We start from the raw sequence: 21,144 nt of genomic DNA, 5'->3' as shown, positions 1-21,144 counted from the left end.
AGAGTAAGGGTCTTAAGAGCCAGTATGAAGATCCTGCTAGAAAAAAAAAAAGGCATGCAGACACGGGAAGTTACAGAGCTTCCACTGTAAAATCCTTGTAAAATCAACAATTGCTTGCCAGGTTCAGTTTGCTGCTGAGTCTCACACTATTGCTGTATGCAGAGCGCTCCATCCCACAGACATGTAGCAGGACAGCGTATTGCTTTTGAACTTCTATTAAACTCTACTAACATCAAAATATGACAGCATTTCAGCTTACTGTCAAAGATTTCTGGTAACACAGAGGTCTAGAGAGCAAATTCATTTTGAGGTTTATGGGATCTAAAGAGTTCTTATCTGCATTATGCCCTTTAATGACCTAAAGGAGATTATTTGATACAGCTCCTTAATAATCTCAAAGTTTATTGAAGGGAAGCTCATACATTAAGCCTGTATTTTGAAATAAGAGGGATTATACACTTAAGTATCACTGCAGCGTGCTTCAAACATGCTGCAGATGAATTTTAGTTGATTGCCTTAGATGTACTCTTTGTTCTTCAGATCCCCAGGGATCTCCTACAGGGTCTACCATGTCTCTTTTGGAAGTTATAAACATATTAACGTGTACACATATGTTCTCATGTAAGAGTCCAGCTCTTCAGAAAAGTCACCCCAGCAAAGCAGCAGGACTTTATAAGCTTTGCTGCAGTATAACAATTTCTGTTAGCTGAAGTTGTGGCTATTTGTTCAGAACCAGAGGAGGACAGAAAAAAACCTGATATAAATAAAGCTCTTTAAGAGCCTTTACTCAGGTCTTAAGAATTCAACAGCTGCATCCCATTCAAAAATGGAACAGAATAAATATTCTCAGCTACAAGAATGACTTTCCAGGGGCCAAGTTGAAAACTGGATACATTTCTAAAACAAGACATCAATTTTAAAGGCATTTGTAACATTCTCACATTTCACGGTATTTTTACAAATTAACTTTGTGATAATTTGGTAGTTGCTTTAAAGCTTTATGTCCAGGAAGTACACAAAAGTATACGTGCATCTCAGGGTATGCATTTATGTAAGGAATACATAAGGAATATGTAAAGCTTCAGCCAAGCCATTGCAGAGAGAAACCTGCAGGTGTGCTCTCTGCACTTCTGGAAACTGAGACCCTGAGAACCAGAACTCAGATGCACTCTTTAATTCCTTCTGATGATTTTAAAGCCATTTCCATTACTCTGCTTTTCTTGGGCCTGAGGGGTTCTTCCTTTGAAGCATGCAGCTGAATTCCTGGTGTTAGGAAAACCACAGGCAGCTCCCTGAGCTGCTCCTTCCCCAGGGGTAGCGGGGCTGTGGCAGAATAGAGCTGGCACATTTCTGCTGCTGGCAGATAGCTAGGGCTGCACCATCACGGTTGCTCTCACCCCTGTCTGAACTTCTGTATTTCAGTTCCTAGTTATCCACGCAATGCAAGCTGAAATTTGCCTTAGTAGTATTTTCTAATACAGCTCTGGGTTATACAGAAGCAACCAGCATCTTACAGGACTGACACAATGAAATACATGACCTTGGCTGAATAAATTACATACACTGGATACGAGAGTTATTTTGGTAAAGATGGACAAAAATACTCAATAATGCTTGCAGACGGAAACTGAGGGAATAGTAAAGAATGAAGCATCTGTTAAATGTATGATTTTATGTTTATTATTGCATAGAAGGCTACTTCCCTTACACTTCTCCATTCACACCCTCCCTGAATAAACATTGAACATGTGTTTCCTCTGTGACTTCTCACATAGCACAGAATTAATGAAAGAGTATGTTAGTGGTGTCGTTACTTTTATTATTATTACCTATGCATCATCAATTACAGAATTAATTAGTTTATCCTTGAGGAATCCCTTGGAGTTTGTGAAGCTTTACCCTTGCCATTTGGCAAGAGTAAAGCCAACAATGGTATAAGTGAAGAGTAACTACGGATGTTTCAAATGCTGGCAGATCAGCTATGGACTAAGACCAGATCTACAGTGGGATTGCTTTCAAAATAGAGACATCTGTACCTAACTAGATACTTTAAATACTACTTTCAACCAGTAGTGAAAAACAGGAACTTCTGGCAAAGCAACTTATTTCATTTGGTTTACACAGATAAGAATGAAACTCCAGAAATGTCTTTTTCCCCACTTCTCCCATGAAAGGAGGGAGTATATGGTGGCCAGCTCAGAGGTGTATGCCTATACTGTGGTCAAATTGTAGACATATAGTAATATGAGCTGAATTCCTCTATTAAGTACCATTTTCCCTCACTGCTGAGCACCACTAAGTTTCCTCTGAGCTCCGATCTTTGCTAGCGAGGCAGCAGGAACATGATGAACATGCTTAACCACAGCCATCTCCTCAGCTGCTTGATAAAACACAGGGTTTTGTGGCAAACTTGCCAACAAGCTTCCTAAGCCTGAGCATTCATTCAGCTGTAGCCCTTCACATGGCCCCCTAAATCAAGTGGCTCCAACCAAGCAACCAACCTTCTGTGCACCAGCCTACCCTTACAGAGCCCAACCCCTGTCCCAAATGAAGCTGAGGCCCTTGCAACATTCAGAAAGCTGCTAAAAATCACTGTTTATTTCATTAATGTCATGCTTAGCAGTGAAAATGTCAGCTGCAGAGGAACCTGCCTTCGCTTAGTTCATAGCCTGCTGTAATTCCCTGAAGTCCAATTGCCATTTATAGCGATGGGGCTGGGTGGAGCGTCCCTGGGAAGAAGGAGATCGCAGGCTGCATTCTTCAGCTGCTGCGAGAGTCTTCTCCCCAAGGAACTGGGCACATGCTGTGCTATTACGAAACAAACACCAGTGAGTCGCAATTTTTAATTACACTACTACTAGTTTTCAACTAATTTGGTGCCAATCTCTACAAGAACAGTTTCCAGCACTACAAAAATTTAGCCTGAAAATCATCCCAATGAGTTCTCTTAGTAAGGACGTGAACTCCCACAAAAATGAATGGCAGATTTGCAGTAACACAAAAAGAGCCAGAGCTCTTTCAAGCCCATTAGGGATGTGGTTATTGCCAGTCTGTCCTATACAGAAGGTATTCGGGCTACAGCAGACTACACAAAGACACATGCAGAGAGCATCCATGGATTGCAACGATATAGTTAACACTGTCCTCCTCCTCCATTTTTTCCAAAAGGCTAAAACTGCCTTCTATCTGAAAGCAGACCAGAAGACAATAGTACAAATACAATCCACAGTTCGCACTTCCAAGAGTACTCTGTTTAAAAGCAAATAATCACCTAAATCGCGCTTTCCAAAATAAACTCCATTTTTTTTCCTGCTAGTTAATAATTACAGAAGAATTTTCTCAAGTTTATTGATGGTGGGAAAGAGAAGTACAGTTAGAGCATTATTTTCTTGTGGAGAACTGAAATAACACTTTTTCCAGATTTCCACAGAGATGTTCAGTGGAAAAATGCCCAGTATCCTGAAACACTTCTCTCTGGATATTAGTTTCACTCTTTCCTTCCCATATAGTCTTTTATGGATGTGAAGAAAAGCACACAATAAAACAATATGCAGTCTTTAAAGCACATTGAAACATTAATTTCTAATATCCAAAATGTCTATCTGTGAGGAAAAAGTTTATGGGAGAGTATCCCAAATAAATAAAGCTAGAAAGTCTTTTTTTTTTTTTTTTTTTTAATGTTGTTTCCTAAGCATCACTGCTGATGAGAACCAACAAATTCTACTTCAATTAAGTGTTTTATACAAATAGTTACGTAACAAAGAGAGGAGCCAATTCCTGTACCCAAGCCTTAAGCTCTAAGGTAAAAGACTACATGTCAATTATTGGAGCGTGACCGAATGTCTCAAGTTCTCATTTATTTTCAATCCTTCTGATAGCTACAGAAGTAATTCTAAGAGTCATCCATCATGTCTCCTGTTAAAGATGTCTTTACAAAATGTGCCTACTTGTCTTTTCACTGTACCATGGGTGAGAGGGATAAGAAGCATTTCAGACTGCAAGATAAACGTTTTTTAAAACTTTACCCAGATAAAAACTTCCTCAGACACTTAGGAGAGAGAGAAAGGGCAGGAGGGAGCAGAAAGAAGGGGAAAGGAGAGGGAAGAGGCACTGACCCAGCTCATTTATCTCACTGGAGAAGAGAGCCGGGATACATTCCAGAGTAGCTAATAGTTTCAACCATATGACCTCACATAACGGATTTTAAGTTTGCCTTGCGTTTTGCAATAGGAACTAAATGTGATAAACGCTACTGAACTCGGCAATGAGTTAACCACCCATCCCACCGCATTGTCACTGTCCCCCTAGAAGGCTAAAGAGACAGAAGACAAACAGCTCCTCTCCAGAAGGAGAGCTGACAGCCACAGGTCTGCAGCTGCAGCCTTCAGCTTAACCCAGAGTGCTCCCCTTCCATCCTTGAGACTCAGGAGCGAGCTGAGGGGAAAGTCACGAAGGCACACAACCAACCTCAGCTGACACCGGTTTTTAGGTTTCTAACCACGTTCTCCTATTTCTCTTCAATATTTTTCCGTAGTACTACTGCTTTAGGGTCACTACTTCCCCTTCTGCCCTTCAGGACTCCCACAGAAGGAAAACAACTGCTGTACAAAGGCAAAGGAGAAACTAAATACCTATTAACATCACAAAAAAATACAAAAATTAATGAGAGAGATGAGGGAAAAGGACTGTAATTTATCTTCTGCTTAACACTTCTGTATTACAGCAAATACAGTATTTTAAAAGCAGTATGATTTTAAAGATGATTGCCCCTCATGAACTGTATGTTCCCTTTTAACCCATGAGTCATCTAAGCTGTGGTGAATTACTTAAGGCTACCCCAGAAAACGACTGTCCAAGCTGTACCCTACTGGCCAGGCTGTGCCCCAAGGGATGACTCTGTCACTTCTGTCATCAAATAGCACAACTCCTCAGCAGACAACTGTTCTGCTGTGTAATGTAACCCTGGGCTGGTCATACAGACCTGTTCTAGACAACACCACTAACTGCCTTTGCACCCCTGTCCTCAATAAAACAAACAAACAAAAAATTTATTTTCCCTTACTAACACAAGATGCACAAAAAGCTTTTGATAGTCCATTGATCTGTGTACCTGGAGCTACTTAGGTTTATACTATGCTGGCATAAAATCAGCACAATTATACTTGAAATAAATACAGGAAAATTTTTATAACAAAATGCTTGAAAGGTCAGCTTGTAGTACACTGCTGTTCAAGAAAACACATTATTAATCAGGATGTTACCACATGCTTTCATTTGAGCATCTTGTTTCATAATTTAGGGCACAGATTTTGAATGTAAAAAAATTACACTGAGTGTTTGTTTCCTACTGACCTTACCATTAGATTTGCTCGTTCCAGTTTGAATTAATAAGGCTATTAAATCACTTAGCATTTGTTCTCACGTAAAGACAGCCAGAATCTGCTCCTTCAATCTCAGTGACACCACAGACCTTCTCATGGACTTTTCTTTGTATAGAAGATACCTCCCTGTATAAATACATACCTTCTGTATAGAAGGTAGACTCCAGAGAGCAGACATTTACCTGGCCAACAGCATTGTGTTACTATCTCAAGCCAAGGATGGAGAATTTATTGGTTCTGCTGACAGTCACCATAGATTTTCAAACTCCACAAGCCAAGAAACATTCATCTAAGCCATCTTGTGGGTTTTGTGCTGTGCTGGATCTAGACCTGTTTTCTAAATCTTGGACTCTTGCCTCCCCAGTAAAACAACCCAGGGGAAACCAGTGCAGCACATAAATACAGCCGGGACTCTGCAGAAGTTGTAAGGATTTTTTGCCAGTAGGGAAATCAACATAAAATTTGGAAGCAGATGTGTGTGTGTTAGCATGCATATTAATGTTTGCAATGTAACAGCGGTATAAGAGAAGAATACCGTACGTTTAAAACAGTTAATTATCAAAACAGTATTAACAGAATGAGAATACTCAGTTGCTGCAGGTTGAGAATCAGGAAAAAAAGACTATTACAAGGAAGAGGATCTCAACTTTCTCCTGTCTCCCCCACTTCCCACCCAGGCTGTTACTATATGCCCCTAGGTGGCCTTGGGCAGCCTGCAAAATTGCCACTGCACCCTGCTAATGCATTAGCAAACAAAAGAAACACCTACTGAAATTCATCACAAGTTGTTACCTACTTTATTTGCTACATTATTAGTAAGGTTCCACAGAAGGGTGACAACCAGCTCGAGCATAAAGACAGCCATGTAATATATAGTTACGTGGTCTTCTACAAGGTGGACGGTTTTCCAGTGGGTTAACACTGAACCTCACTTGTTAGTACTACTATTATAGCAAATATCCTCCACTATTCTTTTTTGCATGGCACTGCTCCCTGCAGATTTTAGGAAGGCGTGTAAAGTGCTGGTGGAGACAGACCCCACTGTTCCCAAAGGAGGAGTCAATCCTGACTGAAGACCAAGCACAGCTTCACATACCTCAATTTACAAATATTTTTCTTATATTTTATGTAAGGCTGTCCCTACACCTACCTGGAAACATCACAGCACCTGCCCTGCTCCAGAGAGAGCTGATGCTGGGTCTTACCAAGGCTCCCATCTGGCCAACCCACCTGGTTCCCTTGCAGGGAGAGGGCTGGTATGGAGCCAGGACACATGCATGGTGTGGGAACTGAGACACGGCCTTGGTCTGGTGGTACAGCAGCAAGCAGACACGCAAAGGGAGAAGATGTACATTTTTGGAGTCAAGGAGCACGTATGTAATCAAGCTTATGCACCTCAACAAGTGAAGACACATCAATAACCGTGCAATTACTAGCTGTGTTAGCACTGCAACTTACACTTAGCTAAAGACACCATGTGCTAGTTTATGAACATGATAACATTTTAAATTATTATATTAACACAGCATTCTGCCACACAGGGTTAGCTACCTTAGCTCAGCCATCTGATAAACTTCAGCAGTCCTGTGATGATCCCAATATTTTGGCTTATCACTGTTGGAAAGGACAGTTGACCAAGACTGTAAGTACTGTCGCTCAGGGCTCAGACTGAGAGCTGAGGAGTTGTGTGATTTCAGTTAAGGATGGAGAAAACCACAAGCCCAGAACCAGAGCCTCAAGTCTATATTCACAAACTACACGTGCCTGGGCTCATGCCCCAGCAGCAACCCAGCTGGCAGGGAAAGGCCTTAATCCACACTATTGAATGGCTTCCCTCTCCAAAGTGGCTGAGTCTAAATGGTCTGTCATGAATAATCCGAGCTTGTGCTAACACTGTACTCAGGATCTGTTTTGGAGAGTTGGTCTGGACCTAAGCTACATCAGAGATATCAGTGATAGCCTGATGGCACAGGTGATGGAGCCCCAGCAGCAGAAGATGCTCTCTGACACAGTTCAATCTGTGCAGACATGGCCAAAGACGGCAGAGCAGGAGGCAGAAAGGCAGATACACCTGCAGTCATGGCATTTGTGTATCTCAAAGAAAGTTACTCACACTCTGCAATTATACTGTGAGAGAAGACATGAAGCTGCACCTTTGTTTTCCTTTTGTTTCCATAGTTATGCTGGACCTGTGCTGCCTACTGGCTGATCTCAGGAATATAAATTAAAGAGACTCTTGCCCATCTTTGATTAGGTCATTTCTTCAAACTTGCACAAAAAAAGGTAGTATTAGATTTCTTGTTTTATTTTTCCTGCCCAAACTATGTGAAATATTTCTGTAAGAGTGAACTTGTGTGTATGCCATGAAGTAGTGAAGTTTTAAACAGAGACAAAAAATAACTGACATTTATCATTAATATCAGCGTTATACCGTTAATTAACATTTACCTATGTTAAGCAAGGCTTTCCAAGGTACCCTCAGACTTACTGACTGGATCAATACTACTCTTAAAACTGACAATAAGCTTCCCCTGAGCTTCATGTAGATTAAGGTCAAATGACAGAAGACTCAATATATCCCAAGTCAGGCAAGTCTTCTTCTATAGAGCTGATTTATACATTTGTTATCATTTGATGCTTATAAAGCAGACAGTGGGCTTGCCTCTCTAAAATTACCTAGAAAGTTCTATACTCCAAGTTAAGAGAGACAGTTGAAGCTACAAGTATTTCAGACACTGGTAAGTACTTCCTTCACTTACTCGCCAACCCGCACTGCAGTCAGTGGGACTTTATGTCCAAGCAGTGACGCACAAGATGACATATGCTGTTTGATGACAGCCAAATCAGTAAATCTCTCAAAACACAAAGGATATCTCTTCTCTGGCCACCCTGTTGTGTACAACTTGCGACAAATTTGACTGTTGGCAATCCTTAGCTCTGCAAGAGCATGGTAGCAGTGCTCTCCTTGTTGCACATTTTAAACCAGATTTTTCAGCTCAGGCTTCTATGCCTGCAAAATTCTTCTGATATCAGATTAAAAAAAAAAAAAACAAAACAAAACCAAAACCAACAAAAACCAGGACTTGATCTGATACAATGGGGTCTCTGATGGCTACAGCTTCCCGCTTCCTAAGGGTAGATACCACTCTCTTTGAGCCCCTCTCTCCTGTTCTCCTGGGATGAGAGAACACTTTTGACATTTCCCTCAACTTTTGAAAGGGAAGGGAAATAAGCAGGCCTGTGATCTATCTGATTTATTTTCTTACTTTGAGAAGCATAAGAAGGAGCTGTTGCTGCCTATTTAGCCTTTTTCCTCTAGCCCAGAGAAAATGATCTTTCCAGGGAAGAGCTATTCCCCCCTCTCCTTGGCAGCATAGAGAAGGTGATTCCATTACTCCTTGAGAACCAACAGCAGAAGGGATATTCTCACTGAACTCCACAAGGAAAAGGGGATCAGCAAGTGTTTAAAACACTAGCAGGCTCTGTGTAAGCACAGCCAAGTGGGAAGTTTGGGATGCATAAGGATTTTCTTTACAGTTTAGTTGTGCCAATGTAAAAAAGTAGTTATTATTTTTTTTTTGTCAGTTTAATGTAGATGAGCATTTTTCACTCCATGCTTTAACCTCAACTGCTACCCAATCAAACCACTGTTCATCCCTTTCTTCTCCTACTTAATGCAGAACATTAACACCAACTTCTAATTAAAGAATGCTCACAGAAAACTGAAATTATAGGCCACAGAAAAGGTTTGGGTTCATTTAAAGTACTATTGCATTTTATTTTTTATGGTATGAAAACACATTTTAGCTATGTCTTACTCAACATTTCTGCAGTGGTCTTCCTTACAGAGACTTTAATAAGGTTAGTGGTAATAACACTGAAAACATCACTTAAAAATTAGTGCATTATCTTAACTTCTATTACCATGAAAACCTTGGATTCTTTTGTCCTGAAACTTCACACCAGGACAGCAGAAACACCACATCTAGCTGGCAAAATGAATACCTAAAAACTTCAGAAGCAAAGAGCTTTATACATTAAAACTGAAATTATAGTCATACAATTTTGTTTTCTGAAATTACTTCTGAATATTACCAAACCACACAGTTATGCTTGTTTTCATGACCTGACATAGTACTACTAGCACAGGACATGGCCTAAATTGGCTTATAGCAAGAAAAGCAAAATACTTTACTTTTCTTCAACTCCCCACTGTGATGATACAAATGATGGAAGACCTCAGGGCCTTATTTTTAAAAGCATGAAGACATTAAGTGCCTGGAAACAAAAAGGCTTTCAGAACATGATCCAAAGGCAGGAATTCTCCCATCCACTCTGCTCCTCCTCTTCAGTGGGGCGAGCAAGGATGTCCCCTGTACAGAGATCTGAGAGCTCGCTCACTGGGTAAGGCATGGGTGACAGTCCTGTGATTAAAACTGTGTGCAAATAGATAATAATCCTCCTCCTCCAATACTGAATTTTGAGTCTGAGAAATCTTTTCACTGGAAACCTATTATTTCTCAATGTGATGAGAACAGGATCTGTTCCTGCAGTGGAAATAGCAACCCCTCCCAGTTTCTTAGCTCTGCTCAGGGCAGCACTTAGAAAGCACGACCTCCTTAACTCTGACATGTACTTTTGCAGAGAGGTCACCTCAGATAATACTTTTAGCAAGACAAACGCACCACACCTTTATAATAACAAATTATATGTGAATTGTAAATTTGGCACAAAATTCTGTATTCTGTGAACAAAATTACATTAAGATAGATAAAACAGCCAGGAAAAGCAGAAAAGAAAATTATAACTCTGGCGAGGGAGTGCTCTTCAAGTCAGTTCTTAAATAAATATTTTTATCAATTTTTTTCTTGAAATTCTCCCATGAGATTTCTCAAAAAAAAAAAAAACCACACCAAACAAAAAAACCCACACAATCAAAAAACAAACAAACAAACAAAAACACACCACACCACACAAAAACACAACCACGAGAGCAAAAACTCAACTCGGCAAGAAGGAATCATGCACAGTTCTCAAATATTTTTACAGATTCTCCAGTTGCTAAAACCTATTGTTGTTTTTTTTAAGGCTATGACTGCTCCCACATTCCTCTCTCAGAATCTACTAAAGCTGTGCTGTTGGCAAGTATTGCTACATTACTTCTAAATGACATTTAGTCCTTTTGCTCTTGGTACTCATGAACTGGATTTCAAAATTAAAGGGAACTGTCCTCGGAGATTGCAGAAACAATGGAGACCAAAACCAAAAAAAAGTTCAAACATTTGCATTTTGTCTCAAGATAAAATCCAAAATCCAAAGGAATTTTATCACCAATTTGCTGTTCTCAACAAATATTTAATGATGAATGTTCCAGCTTTCCAGACTGCAGAATATTTGTTCTTGATATCCACAGATTGTTTATTTTAATTCAGATTCAGATGCTAATATATGAGCATTGGTTTTTTCTGATATAGTGACAGCCAAATCAGTATTTTTTTTCCTCTTGGAGCAGATACGATAATTCGAGAAAGACGGAGTACTGAATCTTCACCACCTGCCCCCTAGTTGCAATGTTTGCTACACCAGTAAGTATTACAGTCATGTTGTGACTAAAACAGCAATTCAGTCCTCAGCTTTGTTATAGTGAATACTCTTCTTACTTCGAGATGCAACATCAACCATATATATACAGAGCTATAAAGTGAAAATTCCAGAGGAGAGAATAAAGATTTAGCTGGTCTGTACACTAAACACTCTCGCTGGGGTTAATTTTAGCAGATCTTTTGGGAATGCCTCGCCTGATCCACGAGACAATGACACTGGCTGGGGAAGGAGCCTTAGCACCAAAAAATGTCCTCCAGCAGGGAGGGACGCCTTCAACACAAGGAACCCCCTCTAAACTCCACACTAGAGACCCCTTCCACAGGGTTCACCAGGGGAGCATCCACAGCGCAGTGCCATGCGGAGACATCCAGCACGTCTAGCAAAGAGTCACCCATCTTAGAGTTAACACATGGCACTTGACAGCTCTGTGCCGTTACTGCTTTCTGAAGACCACCCTGCTTTCATGAAGAGCACTGGGAAAAGATTAGTACTGTAGATGAAAATTTGCCCTCCTAAGGCCTGGAATACTGTTTGGTGTGCCATGGTGTGATACACTGGATCTGGCAGCCACCCTGGGCCAAAGCGTAGGATTTCTTTTCAAAATCCTCCAATCTTATTAATTTTTCCATAGGAATGAAGTAGATAGCAACACTGTTTTGACTGCTAATGCTTCATGTAAAAATAAGCTCCTAATGACTTCAGACTGAAGGCAAATCTGGCAGTCAGCAAAACCTTTAAGTACGTGCTTAGTTTAAGAAGTTTTGCTATCTATTGTGTGCAACTATTCTCTTGAATCATAGATGTAGACCAGGTTTTGTACAGACGATCTTGAGCTATTTAGCAACTCATCCCATCCATCCCTGCTTCCTAGAAGAGAATGCTTTGACCTAAAGAGGTGCTCGCTCTTTCTGTCGACTACAGTGAGGTACAAGACAATTGCCTTATATGTTTAACGGGTACATGAAAAAGCTCATGCTCAAAAAATCCTGCCCATAATGGCTTACCAGCAATGCAGTAAGACAAATCTGTCACCACTATATTCGTTACGTGAACTCCAAGACTATGAGCAAAACCCAGGCCAAGCACTAATGTTATTGTGAGTAATTTTGCTTTGTAACACCAAGGTAAACAAAATAAATCTTAGAGTTTCCTTTTCCAGCTACACCCCATCCAATACATCCTGGTTTTATCAGCTTCAGCTAGGAGGTAAAATATTTTCAACTTTTTGACGTACTCACTTTCACATGCCTGGTTGTAGGAAGAAACTGATTCACTATTGAGTTCCATCAGTGTCAAGCAGTTCCCAATGACGTAAAACCAGAGCCCTGCACAGTGGACCTGAGCCACTAGGTCTTCAGACAGAGAAGATTCATTTCAAAGCAAGTTCAGAAGATAAAACCACATTGACTATATGTAATACCTTCAAGTGCCTGTTCTGGTTTAAAGTCCAGAAGGTTCTTCTGAACATGGAAGTTAATGCAGTATATTAAATTCTGGTTTTGCTGTACTCTAAAACAGAGGAATCCACCTAAAAATGGAAGATGTTAATGCACTGGTATTCAGGCAACTCCACAATCATAAAAGCTCATGATATTATTTAAATTAAGCAGGGAGGAAGGGAAGAGAAAAACAAACAAAAAAACTTGTCTAGTTTCAGGGAGTACTTTTTGCCTGTACCTAATCAGAAAGTTCAGAAATGCTGAATATTTGGAAAAGGTTATCTGCGTAAGAGAAAACTTGATCATTATATTAGGAAGAGAGAATCACAGATTTTTGGAAACTATGATATCTGTTTGTTTTTTTTTTTTTCCTGCTTTACTGTTTCAGCTAGTACAAAAATATTTCTCATTCCTCTAAGACCAGATGGCTTTAGGTTTTAACCTTGTGGACTGCAGCAGCAAAGTTGGAACAGAACTGGAAACACAGAGATTTTCATACTCATTAAATAGTAATGGTTTTAAAATGTAGTTTCAGCTCAAATCAGGTCCAGAGCAAAACTTTCAAAATGCATTACAGCAGGAGCTTCTGGGCTAGGAAAAAAGACTGAAAAAAACATTTACCAGAATGCCTCCGTCTGCCTTAGGTTCACTTAGCAAATACAGGACTTCACAAAATTTGTGATTTTGGGACAGCATCTCCCTGTCGGCAATTTTAAACCAGAATCTTCAGGGCTTTCAGACTTTCGGCTCACCTGAAAGACAATCTAGTGGACTCCGTGGTTTTAAGATTGGCATATTTGATTCACCATAATTTACATAAACTGTACTGCTACATGCTGCTCAGCACATAAAAGATATCGAAAACCACCTCTAGAAAATGATGAGTGACTCAAAGTATAAAAGCACAAAAAGTCTATCAACAAAAAGCTTGGCTTTGTCATCTGTTCCTAGGAAAGGAAATATGCTAAGTTGACACGCCTATGGATTATTGTTGTCTCCTTTTTTACTTGGAGGAAGGAATACCTTCTTAGGAAGGTATTGAAGTGCTGGAGCGGGTCCAGAAAAAGACAAGACTGGTGAAGGGACTTGAACATAAGACCTATGGGGAGAGGCTGAGGGAGCTGGGGTTGTTTAGTCTGGAGAAGAGGAGGCTTAGAGGTGACCTCATTACTCTCTATAACTACCTGAAGGGAAGTTATAGCCAGGTGGGGATTGGTCTCTTCTCCCAGGCAGTTAGCAATAGGACAAGGGGGCATGGGCTTAAACTCTGCCAGGGGAAATTTAGACTGGATATTAGAAAGAAATTCTTTCCAGAGAGAAAGATCAAGCATTGGAATGGCCTGCCCAGGGAGGTGGTGGACTCACCGTCCCTGGAGGTTTTTAAACTGAGATTGGACACGGCACTTAGTGCCATGATCTAGTAAATGAACTGGAGTTGCACCAAGGGTTGGACTTGATGATCTCTGAGGTCTTTTCCAAGCCAGTCGATTCTGTGACTCTGTACTAACACCTTTGGCATAGCACCAGAGCCGGATGAGACCCCAGGTACCCCATTTCAATTTTCCTTTGCTTTTCTCTGTATATGCAATCCTCAAAATCTCCATCACTGACAGAGTGGCATAGGTACCAACAGCCTGTGAATATGTATATAGAGGCATGTTACACCTGCACTGGCGCTTACGTTCGTTACAACAACACCCAAATGCCAAGCATTTAAAAATGCTACATCAAGGCACCTGGAAAGCAAAACACCCAAGTACCCTCATGGGGACATAACTTATGAGGAAGCAACAGAAACTCTTCCTTGCATGGTCCATAGCTGGAATTCAAACACAAGGGAGGACAGCTTATGAGGCAATACTCTGTGTGGACAGATACGGCATTGTACTGTGGTGTACAGACAATTTTCCCTTAAATATTCCACATGAATAAGTATTTCGCACGTTTCTTCTGTTAGGCTTCTACTATCTTCCCACTTGGGGAGGGGGTATATAATAAAAGAATGCACTCCATATTTTGGAGAATATAATAATGTTCTTTTGCAGTTTGAAAAGATGCAGACCATCAAAACACAGGAAGAACAAACTTTGGTCCAAGAGCTTTTATTATAGGGTCTAGATAGCATAACAGGGCCATCCCTGAGAACCTCTATGTGCCACTACAGTACACATGTTGAAAACAAAGCAGGTGGCTTATCTCCATCTGTGCATTCATCCCATGGCTATGATTCAGTAGGAGCTGGCCCTATCACCACCCAACATTACCAGCCATCCAAGTGGAAATGATGAAAAATCTATTTCTTTTTTTCTCCTCACCCCTCTGCTACTACAGACAGTTTGTGTTAGTTAAAACAATATATATCTCTCTGTGCAGCCACACTGTTGTCAGGTTGGAATTCATTTATGTCAGTTTAGCTTCTGTCAGAGTGGAGCAAAAGATCAAACTTTAAACAAATTTGTAATTAAACCAGGCAGATGACTGCCAGATCAGATCTGTCATATCAATACAGTTTGTCCTGTCAAAGCTTCATGAAGTTACATTGAATTTCAGAGGAAGAAACTTACATTAACAAAGTGTACAATGCTGTACAAAGGGAAGACTACAATTTGTAGGACCTTCCATCCTGCAGGAAAATATAAACATACTAACATCACGACCTTTGAAACAGAGTTAATAACATACTTTTTTATCTTTAAAAGAAACCAAGCATGCAATATAGTATGTGCTCACAGAATCACAATGCGATTCAGAAGGCAGGAAGATTATAACATCTTCTTCTAACAGTGCAACAAGTTTCCACATTTTTTAGCTCATTGCTTTTCTCCGCATTTTATACTTAAATCTCACTAAGGCTTTTTTACTTGGGATAAAGCCGCAAATCTCGTTCTTTCTGTATCTTTGAACTCTTATCAGCACTGAAAAGAGACAAAACACAAACCACATAACCACCACACGAGAGGTCTTTGTAGGGCTGGTTTGAATTTCATTCTTTTCCTTCTCTTTCAGGATTAAAGAGACCAGGAAATCAGGGAAAAAAAAAAAAAAAAAAAAAAAAACACACTGAAGTATTTTAGGCATTTTCACTTGCTTTCAAAAATCAATCCATCTCCTGTAGTCAGTGGTGCATGCCTCCATTAACCTTCCCTCTCAGTGAGCACTCTAACTGGAAAAACAAAAGGATGTAACTAGCAAAGAATATAAATACTTTTTAAAATAGAAAAAAAAAGTGAGCTTTTGTTGAACTTATGATTTAAAATATGAGCTGGAGGTGTTACACTTTGTACCCGAAATAGCAGAGTGATCAAGCAGAATAAACATGCTGTCCCAAAAAATGGTCACATTGTGGGTTGAAAAGATATGGTATACCAAATTATAAATAATATCTCATAACTTCACAAAAAAGTACTTAAAATAGAGACATATCTAATACACACCACGAACTTGTACTGTGACTGAACTGGACTTCAGACAATGAGAACATGACACTATCACAAAGTACCCTGTGCTTCTAGTAAAATCATAGATAATTAAATCTCCATGAACTGTTTCTGGTCTTGTTTTTACAAATGATCTGAGAACACAGGGTCATACCTTATTCCTTCCCTTACTAATGAGATAAGAAAGAATAAGGGTTTTTTTTTTTTTGGAGCGAACTGAGAACTTAATAAAAATATTTTATTAAAATCACTGGCTTCACTCACTCTGTGTCACAAAAGTCTAAACCATTTACACTCCCATTAAAAGGCACATTCACATAGGGAGGTATTAGCTATAACATCCTTAAATTAAATTTGACAGGCTTATACCATAAAAGTTACAGTGCCAGATCACATGCTACACCAGCATACAGACGTACCTGAGGGAAAGGTGAGAGAGAGTTATTTGCTACCAATGCAGGTAGCACTGTCACTGAGCTGGTGTGCTGAGGAAGGATTTACACCACACTTATTAGAATTCACTTTGCCAAAGAGTCGGGAAAGCAAAGAAAGAGGCTTCAGTTCTTTCAGAAACAAAAATAATCTGCTCCCCAGACTGACTTGAGGAAGCCACCACGATGCTGCCTGTCAGCCTGCTTTGACAGCAAATGCACCACCGGAGCTCCCTCCCAGAAACGCAACTGAGCTGGTGATGGCAAAGCAGCAATTTTGGCCACCAGCAGCAAGCACTGCCCTCCTAGACCTCCCCAAAACAGGTCCCAGAGCCTGGGCTGGGGACGGCCCAGGCACACAGTTGCCAGCTCCACCGCTGGCAGGGGCTGTGCTCACTGGGCACCCACCCACACCTCCACTGAGCTATGGAGTTGTCCCTCGGGGCTGAGACTTGCAGAGACTGTACTGAGTCCCTGAAAGATCTCTCTACGCTTTCGTTTTCAAGAAGAACAAAAACACCCAGAAGTGAGCAGGGTTCCCCTGAACTAGCTGTCTCCATGACAAATGTGTTGCAGAGGCAATGCTGTCAGTGGCATCAATATGAGATACATATATTGCCTGCCTTTAGGTCTAGACGCTGGGCCTTGGCCCTTTTCAGCATCACTGACAAAAACCTCCTCTCCAAGGCATAATTTTTTCTGTCCTCACCTCCTTTATGCCTGATGCTAGGCCTACTAGAGATTAGCTCTTCTTAGCTTAATGGTCAAGGCAGCATCTACTAAAGCCAACAAAAAGTCAGAATTCTACTGTCAAATCAACTTATCTGTTCATCAGAAGTATTCTGATGAATACTTCTTAAGAATAGCAATAACCAACTAGAAAGATAATGAGAAAAAAAAAAAAAAAAACAAACTTTAGTTGACAATCAACCAATCGTTTGCTTTTTAAATCAAGGCAAACCCCAACCTTTATATTATACACCGAGATTTTTCTTCTGCATATTGCAAATGTCCTTCTGTATGAATGCATCCACCAGAAAAAGAGTAAATAGTATTGAACATTTCAAAGTAACTGTATGGTAAGTGCTGCTGTTCAGAAAGAAAATATTTTACTTACCACACTGGACATTGTACAGGGCCCTGTTATTAGACAACTCTTACATGTCCCCTCCAGCTATAGGAAGCTACACACAGCTGGTCTCAAAGTGCCACAGGGAAGAAACATGGAGAACTGGAAAGGAGCTGTTGGATCTGGGCATCATGCTGGGGATCATGCACATCCCTCCGTCTGCAACTCCACCATGCAGGAGTGCTCCATTACTTAGCATGATACCAACAGAAGAGCTTAAACCTCTACTCACCTCCCTTCAATTGGTCCTGTATTTGACCCTGGACCTCAAAGAGCAGTTTACAGCAATGAACGTCTCCACACAAAACACAGGAGACAGAGTTCACATGAGGAAAAATGCAGCCACAACAGGAGAAGCAAAGTCTCCTTTCCTCAAGAGATCACCCAGGCTTCCCCTGTGCACTGTCCAAAGCCACTGTGAGGTAGTCAAGCTACCTCAAATTGACTTCATTTGCCTACATGGCCTGGCACAGCGCTATACTGAGTTGCTCACTCGAATCCTGCAAGAAAAGCAACACTGCCAGCTCAATGCTTGGTCTCTTATGGAGCAGAGCAGCCCTGGAGCAGCACAGTGCAGCCTTCTCTCTGCTGGGAAAGAGCACACGGGGCAGCCTCAAGGGGCGATGACCAGGGAATGCTGACTTCATGGAGAACAAGTTCAGTTTCATGAAGTGCAGGAAACTGAGCAAAGCAGGGAAAAAAAAAATAAAAGAAGGAAAATATAAAGGAAGACAATTTAAAAAGGAAGAGAAACGTATAAAGGGAAAAAAAGTATTGGATAGACAAAACTTTGAGTACTAATTAAAAAGTCACTAACCCGTAAGCACAAATAGAAGCAAGAACACCAAATTCAAGTGGAAAACGTTCAGCTTAATTCATTCTTAAAGGCAATTCGCAAATTGAGATCAACCTAATTGCCTTCATTTGCTACTGAGAATCAAAGAGAGACTTTTAGAGAAATAACAACAAGGAACTGGCGTAAGAAAAAGGAAGACACAAAACCAGTTAATTTGAATAAGACTAGAAAAAAGAGTAAGGCAACAATCATCTCCATATAGGCCAGTGAACCTGAAGGGCAATCAAAATCTCGCATATCAGCATTTTGCGCGATCACTGCATCTCCTTACCTGTTAGCTCACAAGAAGATTTCCAAGGCCACAAAGGGCAATTCAGAGCCATGGCCAGCTAGGAAGCATTAGGTTCATTAACTAGTTGCAAGTACAAGAAACACATCTCTCTCAATCTACATTTCTGAAAACCTGCCCCCTAAGGTGGAGATTTCCTTAAAGCAAAGCAGCTATCAGTTAGATGCCTGTATGTCACCACCTTGCAATGATTTATAGCTGCTGTTCATGATGTCCGAGGTGACAAAAGAGGTGAAGTGAAAACTTAAGAGAATGATGAGAGCAAACAATCTTTTTCCTTCACACATAGTCTACTTCTATAGAAATGCAGCCCACTATTCTAATGTCACTTGTTCCAGAAGTCCTCCCCCCATGTATTTACCATTTTTCAATTTTGAAAGCAGTATTTTCCACTTCACAAGCTCCTGCCTGACAACAGAATGATTCCCTCACTTCCTAACATATGTAACTAAGGAAAAATAAATGACGAGCTCAACTTACCATCAAGTATCCTCTTAGCTTCACATTCCTTTCTTAGATAGAAAATTATACATTTGGATTTAAGTCCTATTCCCTCACCTCTACCTTTGCTCTACAGCCTTTCACAGAGGGAGGAAACATACAGGCATAACACATTTGCATAGAACAGACAACTTGAGGAAGTTAAGAAAATCACCTGCATCTTGCTGAGCTCCTTCTTCTTCCTGCTGCTACTGACTTACTGCCTGAGAAAAAGGTAACCTCTATAAATACACAACATATTTGGCATAGGGCACTGCTGGAAATCAAGGCAGAGATAAGCAATGCCTGAAAAGACCTTGTTTTCTTTAGCCACAGCCAATTGGCTTCTGCAGGAGACTGTTAACTGGAATAAATCCTCTAAGAGACTGGAAGAGATAGACTGGACAAGAAAGCACAGAGGAGACAGAATGGCAAGAAAAAATCAGGGAAGCTTCCAGAAGATTGCAGGGGGTATCACACTAGCAACCTGCAAGCTGAGAGAAGATAAAGGAGTTTCCTCAGATACGGAATCAATGCAGACAGAGACAGTGAGAAGTAACAAATATCCCACTAGAAACAAGAGAAAAATGTAGACGAAACTTTGGGGAAAGAAAAGAGACACATGTGAAGCAAAGAATAAAAGAGATTGAGAGCTTACAAAAAGAAGATGAAAATAAAATCAGTGTGAGACCATACGAAATTAATCAAAATTCATCTAGAAAGCAGAACAGCTATGATTTCCCCTAAGGGATTAATATCTCTGTTTCTCTTGATACAAGTTCACATGCAAGGACTATTTATTATTGTTGCCTAAAAATTCCAGCAAAGTATTCTCAAGTCTAAAGCAACCATGGGAATTTTCTCTTCCTGACAGCTAAAAATCAACCAAATTGGTACATTTCAAATATCATAACATGATGAAAAAGAACAGCGTGAAGTGGCTCAGGTATTTTTTTCCTTCACTTCTATTCTACCATCAAAGTCGTGTCAAGTGACTGAAAAACATTCTCTGAAAAACAACAGAGTTTTGTTGAGCCCCACAGGGATTTCCAGTAACTCAGAGATTTTTATGGAATGCAGCTACCCTGGGAGGCTTCATCTCTTCACCGAGAAGGAGCAAAGGGATCCCATCAGATACTAGCTGTCCATAGATAGTCACCTGCAATAAGATCAATCAGAAATTTATCTCCCAAGTGAAGTACCATGCCATTAACTTAATGAATCTGCACGTCATCCTGTGTTAAAAGAGTCAAAAATTTCTACAGAAAACCTAGGGCTTGAAGTCCACTTATATCCCTGTAAATGAAGTCCCTGATTAATGAAGGGAAAGGAATGATTTTGAAGGCTTCTAAGGAACGAATCACTCCCCTGCAGCTGAGAAAGTGAGTGGGCCAGAGTTCCAGCAAACACAAAGAGCCCAACTGGAATGTTCTGCTTTGAAAGAAGCAATTAATAGACCTTGACTGCAAGGTCAGCCACCCTCCTGGTTCCTCCTGTTGTATGAGGTCCCCTCCCAAACCTTGCCCAACCACTTGGGCAGCCCAGAAGTCAGCAATGGCCCACATAAATGCAACATCTCTATGAAGAGAACCATTGGTAAGGTCAGGAGCACAGAGATTTCTAGACACAGGCTCTTATTTCACATGACTCAGTCTTTTAATTTTATGTCTGTGCAACAAGTGTTATTTCGGGCCCAATCAAGCTTTTCCTTAAGTCAATGGATATGCACATACCATGACCAAAAAGCATGCCTACTATCGTTATCAGAGTGCATTTGCTCTCACATCTACTTATGCAAAGCAACAACTCAGATCAAGTTAAGCTTGGCAGCAGGGAAAAACAATTTTAGTGGTAAAGACTAAATGGAGTAAGCAAAGAGATCAGAAATAGGAAGAGCAAGGACGAAGTGGGAAACTCACACCTACAGGTGGAATTCTCTCAGCCCTGGTGAATACTAAGGGGTGTAGATCAAGCTCCCCTTAACCATGTTTTGCAGAGATAGATAAGGTATTTGTTCCTTTCCTGAGCAGGCCAGAATGGACTCAGCTACTTAAAGGGTGTCTTCCTTTATCCTTCCATGGATGCTCAGGCACTGATG

The 21,144-nt window shown here is 40.6% G+C and overlaps 1 protein-coding gene across 4 annotated transcripts in view; it reads right to left on the bottom strand.

Annotated features, from left to right (window-relative positions):
- The window catches only part of ARHGAP6 (Rho GTPase activating protein 6), a 335,243-nt gene that overhangs the window by 76,243 nt on the left and 237,856 nt on the right, over nucleotides 1–21,144 (bottom strand). Inside the window, exon 1 of one of the 4 annotated variants that reach the window (XM_071812931.1) lies at nucleotides 19,222–19,250. The exons of the other annotated variants lie outside the window; for them this stretch is intronic. Coding sequence (XP_071669032.1) covers nucleotides 19,222–19,227 — 6 coding nt within the window. The 5' untranslated portion in view covers nucleotides 19,228–19,250. Of the gene's footprint in view, nucleotides 1–19,221; nucleotides 19,251–21,144 lie in introns of those variants that run through there. 4 annotated transcript variants of the gene reach the window in all.

Source organism: Patagioenas fasciata, chromosome 1 (genome assembly GCF_037038585.1).
Source record: "Patagioenas fasciata isolate bPatFas1 chromosome 1, bPatFas1.hap1, whole genome shotgun sequence".
NCBI lineage: Eukaryota > Metazoa > Chordata > Aves > Columbiformes > Columbidae > Patagioenas > Patagioenas fasciata.
The sequence above is the reverse complement of the archived record's forward strand: the minus strand, read 5'-3'. Positions and strand labels throughout refer to the sequence as shown.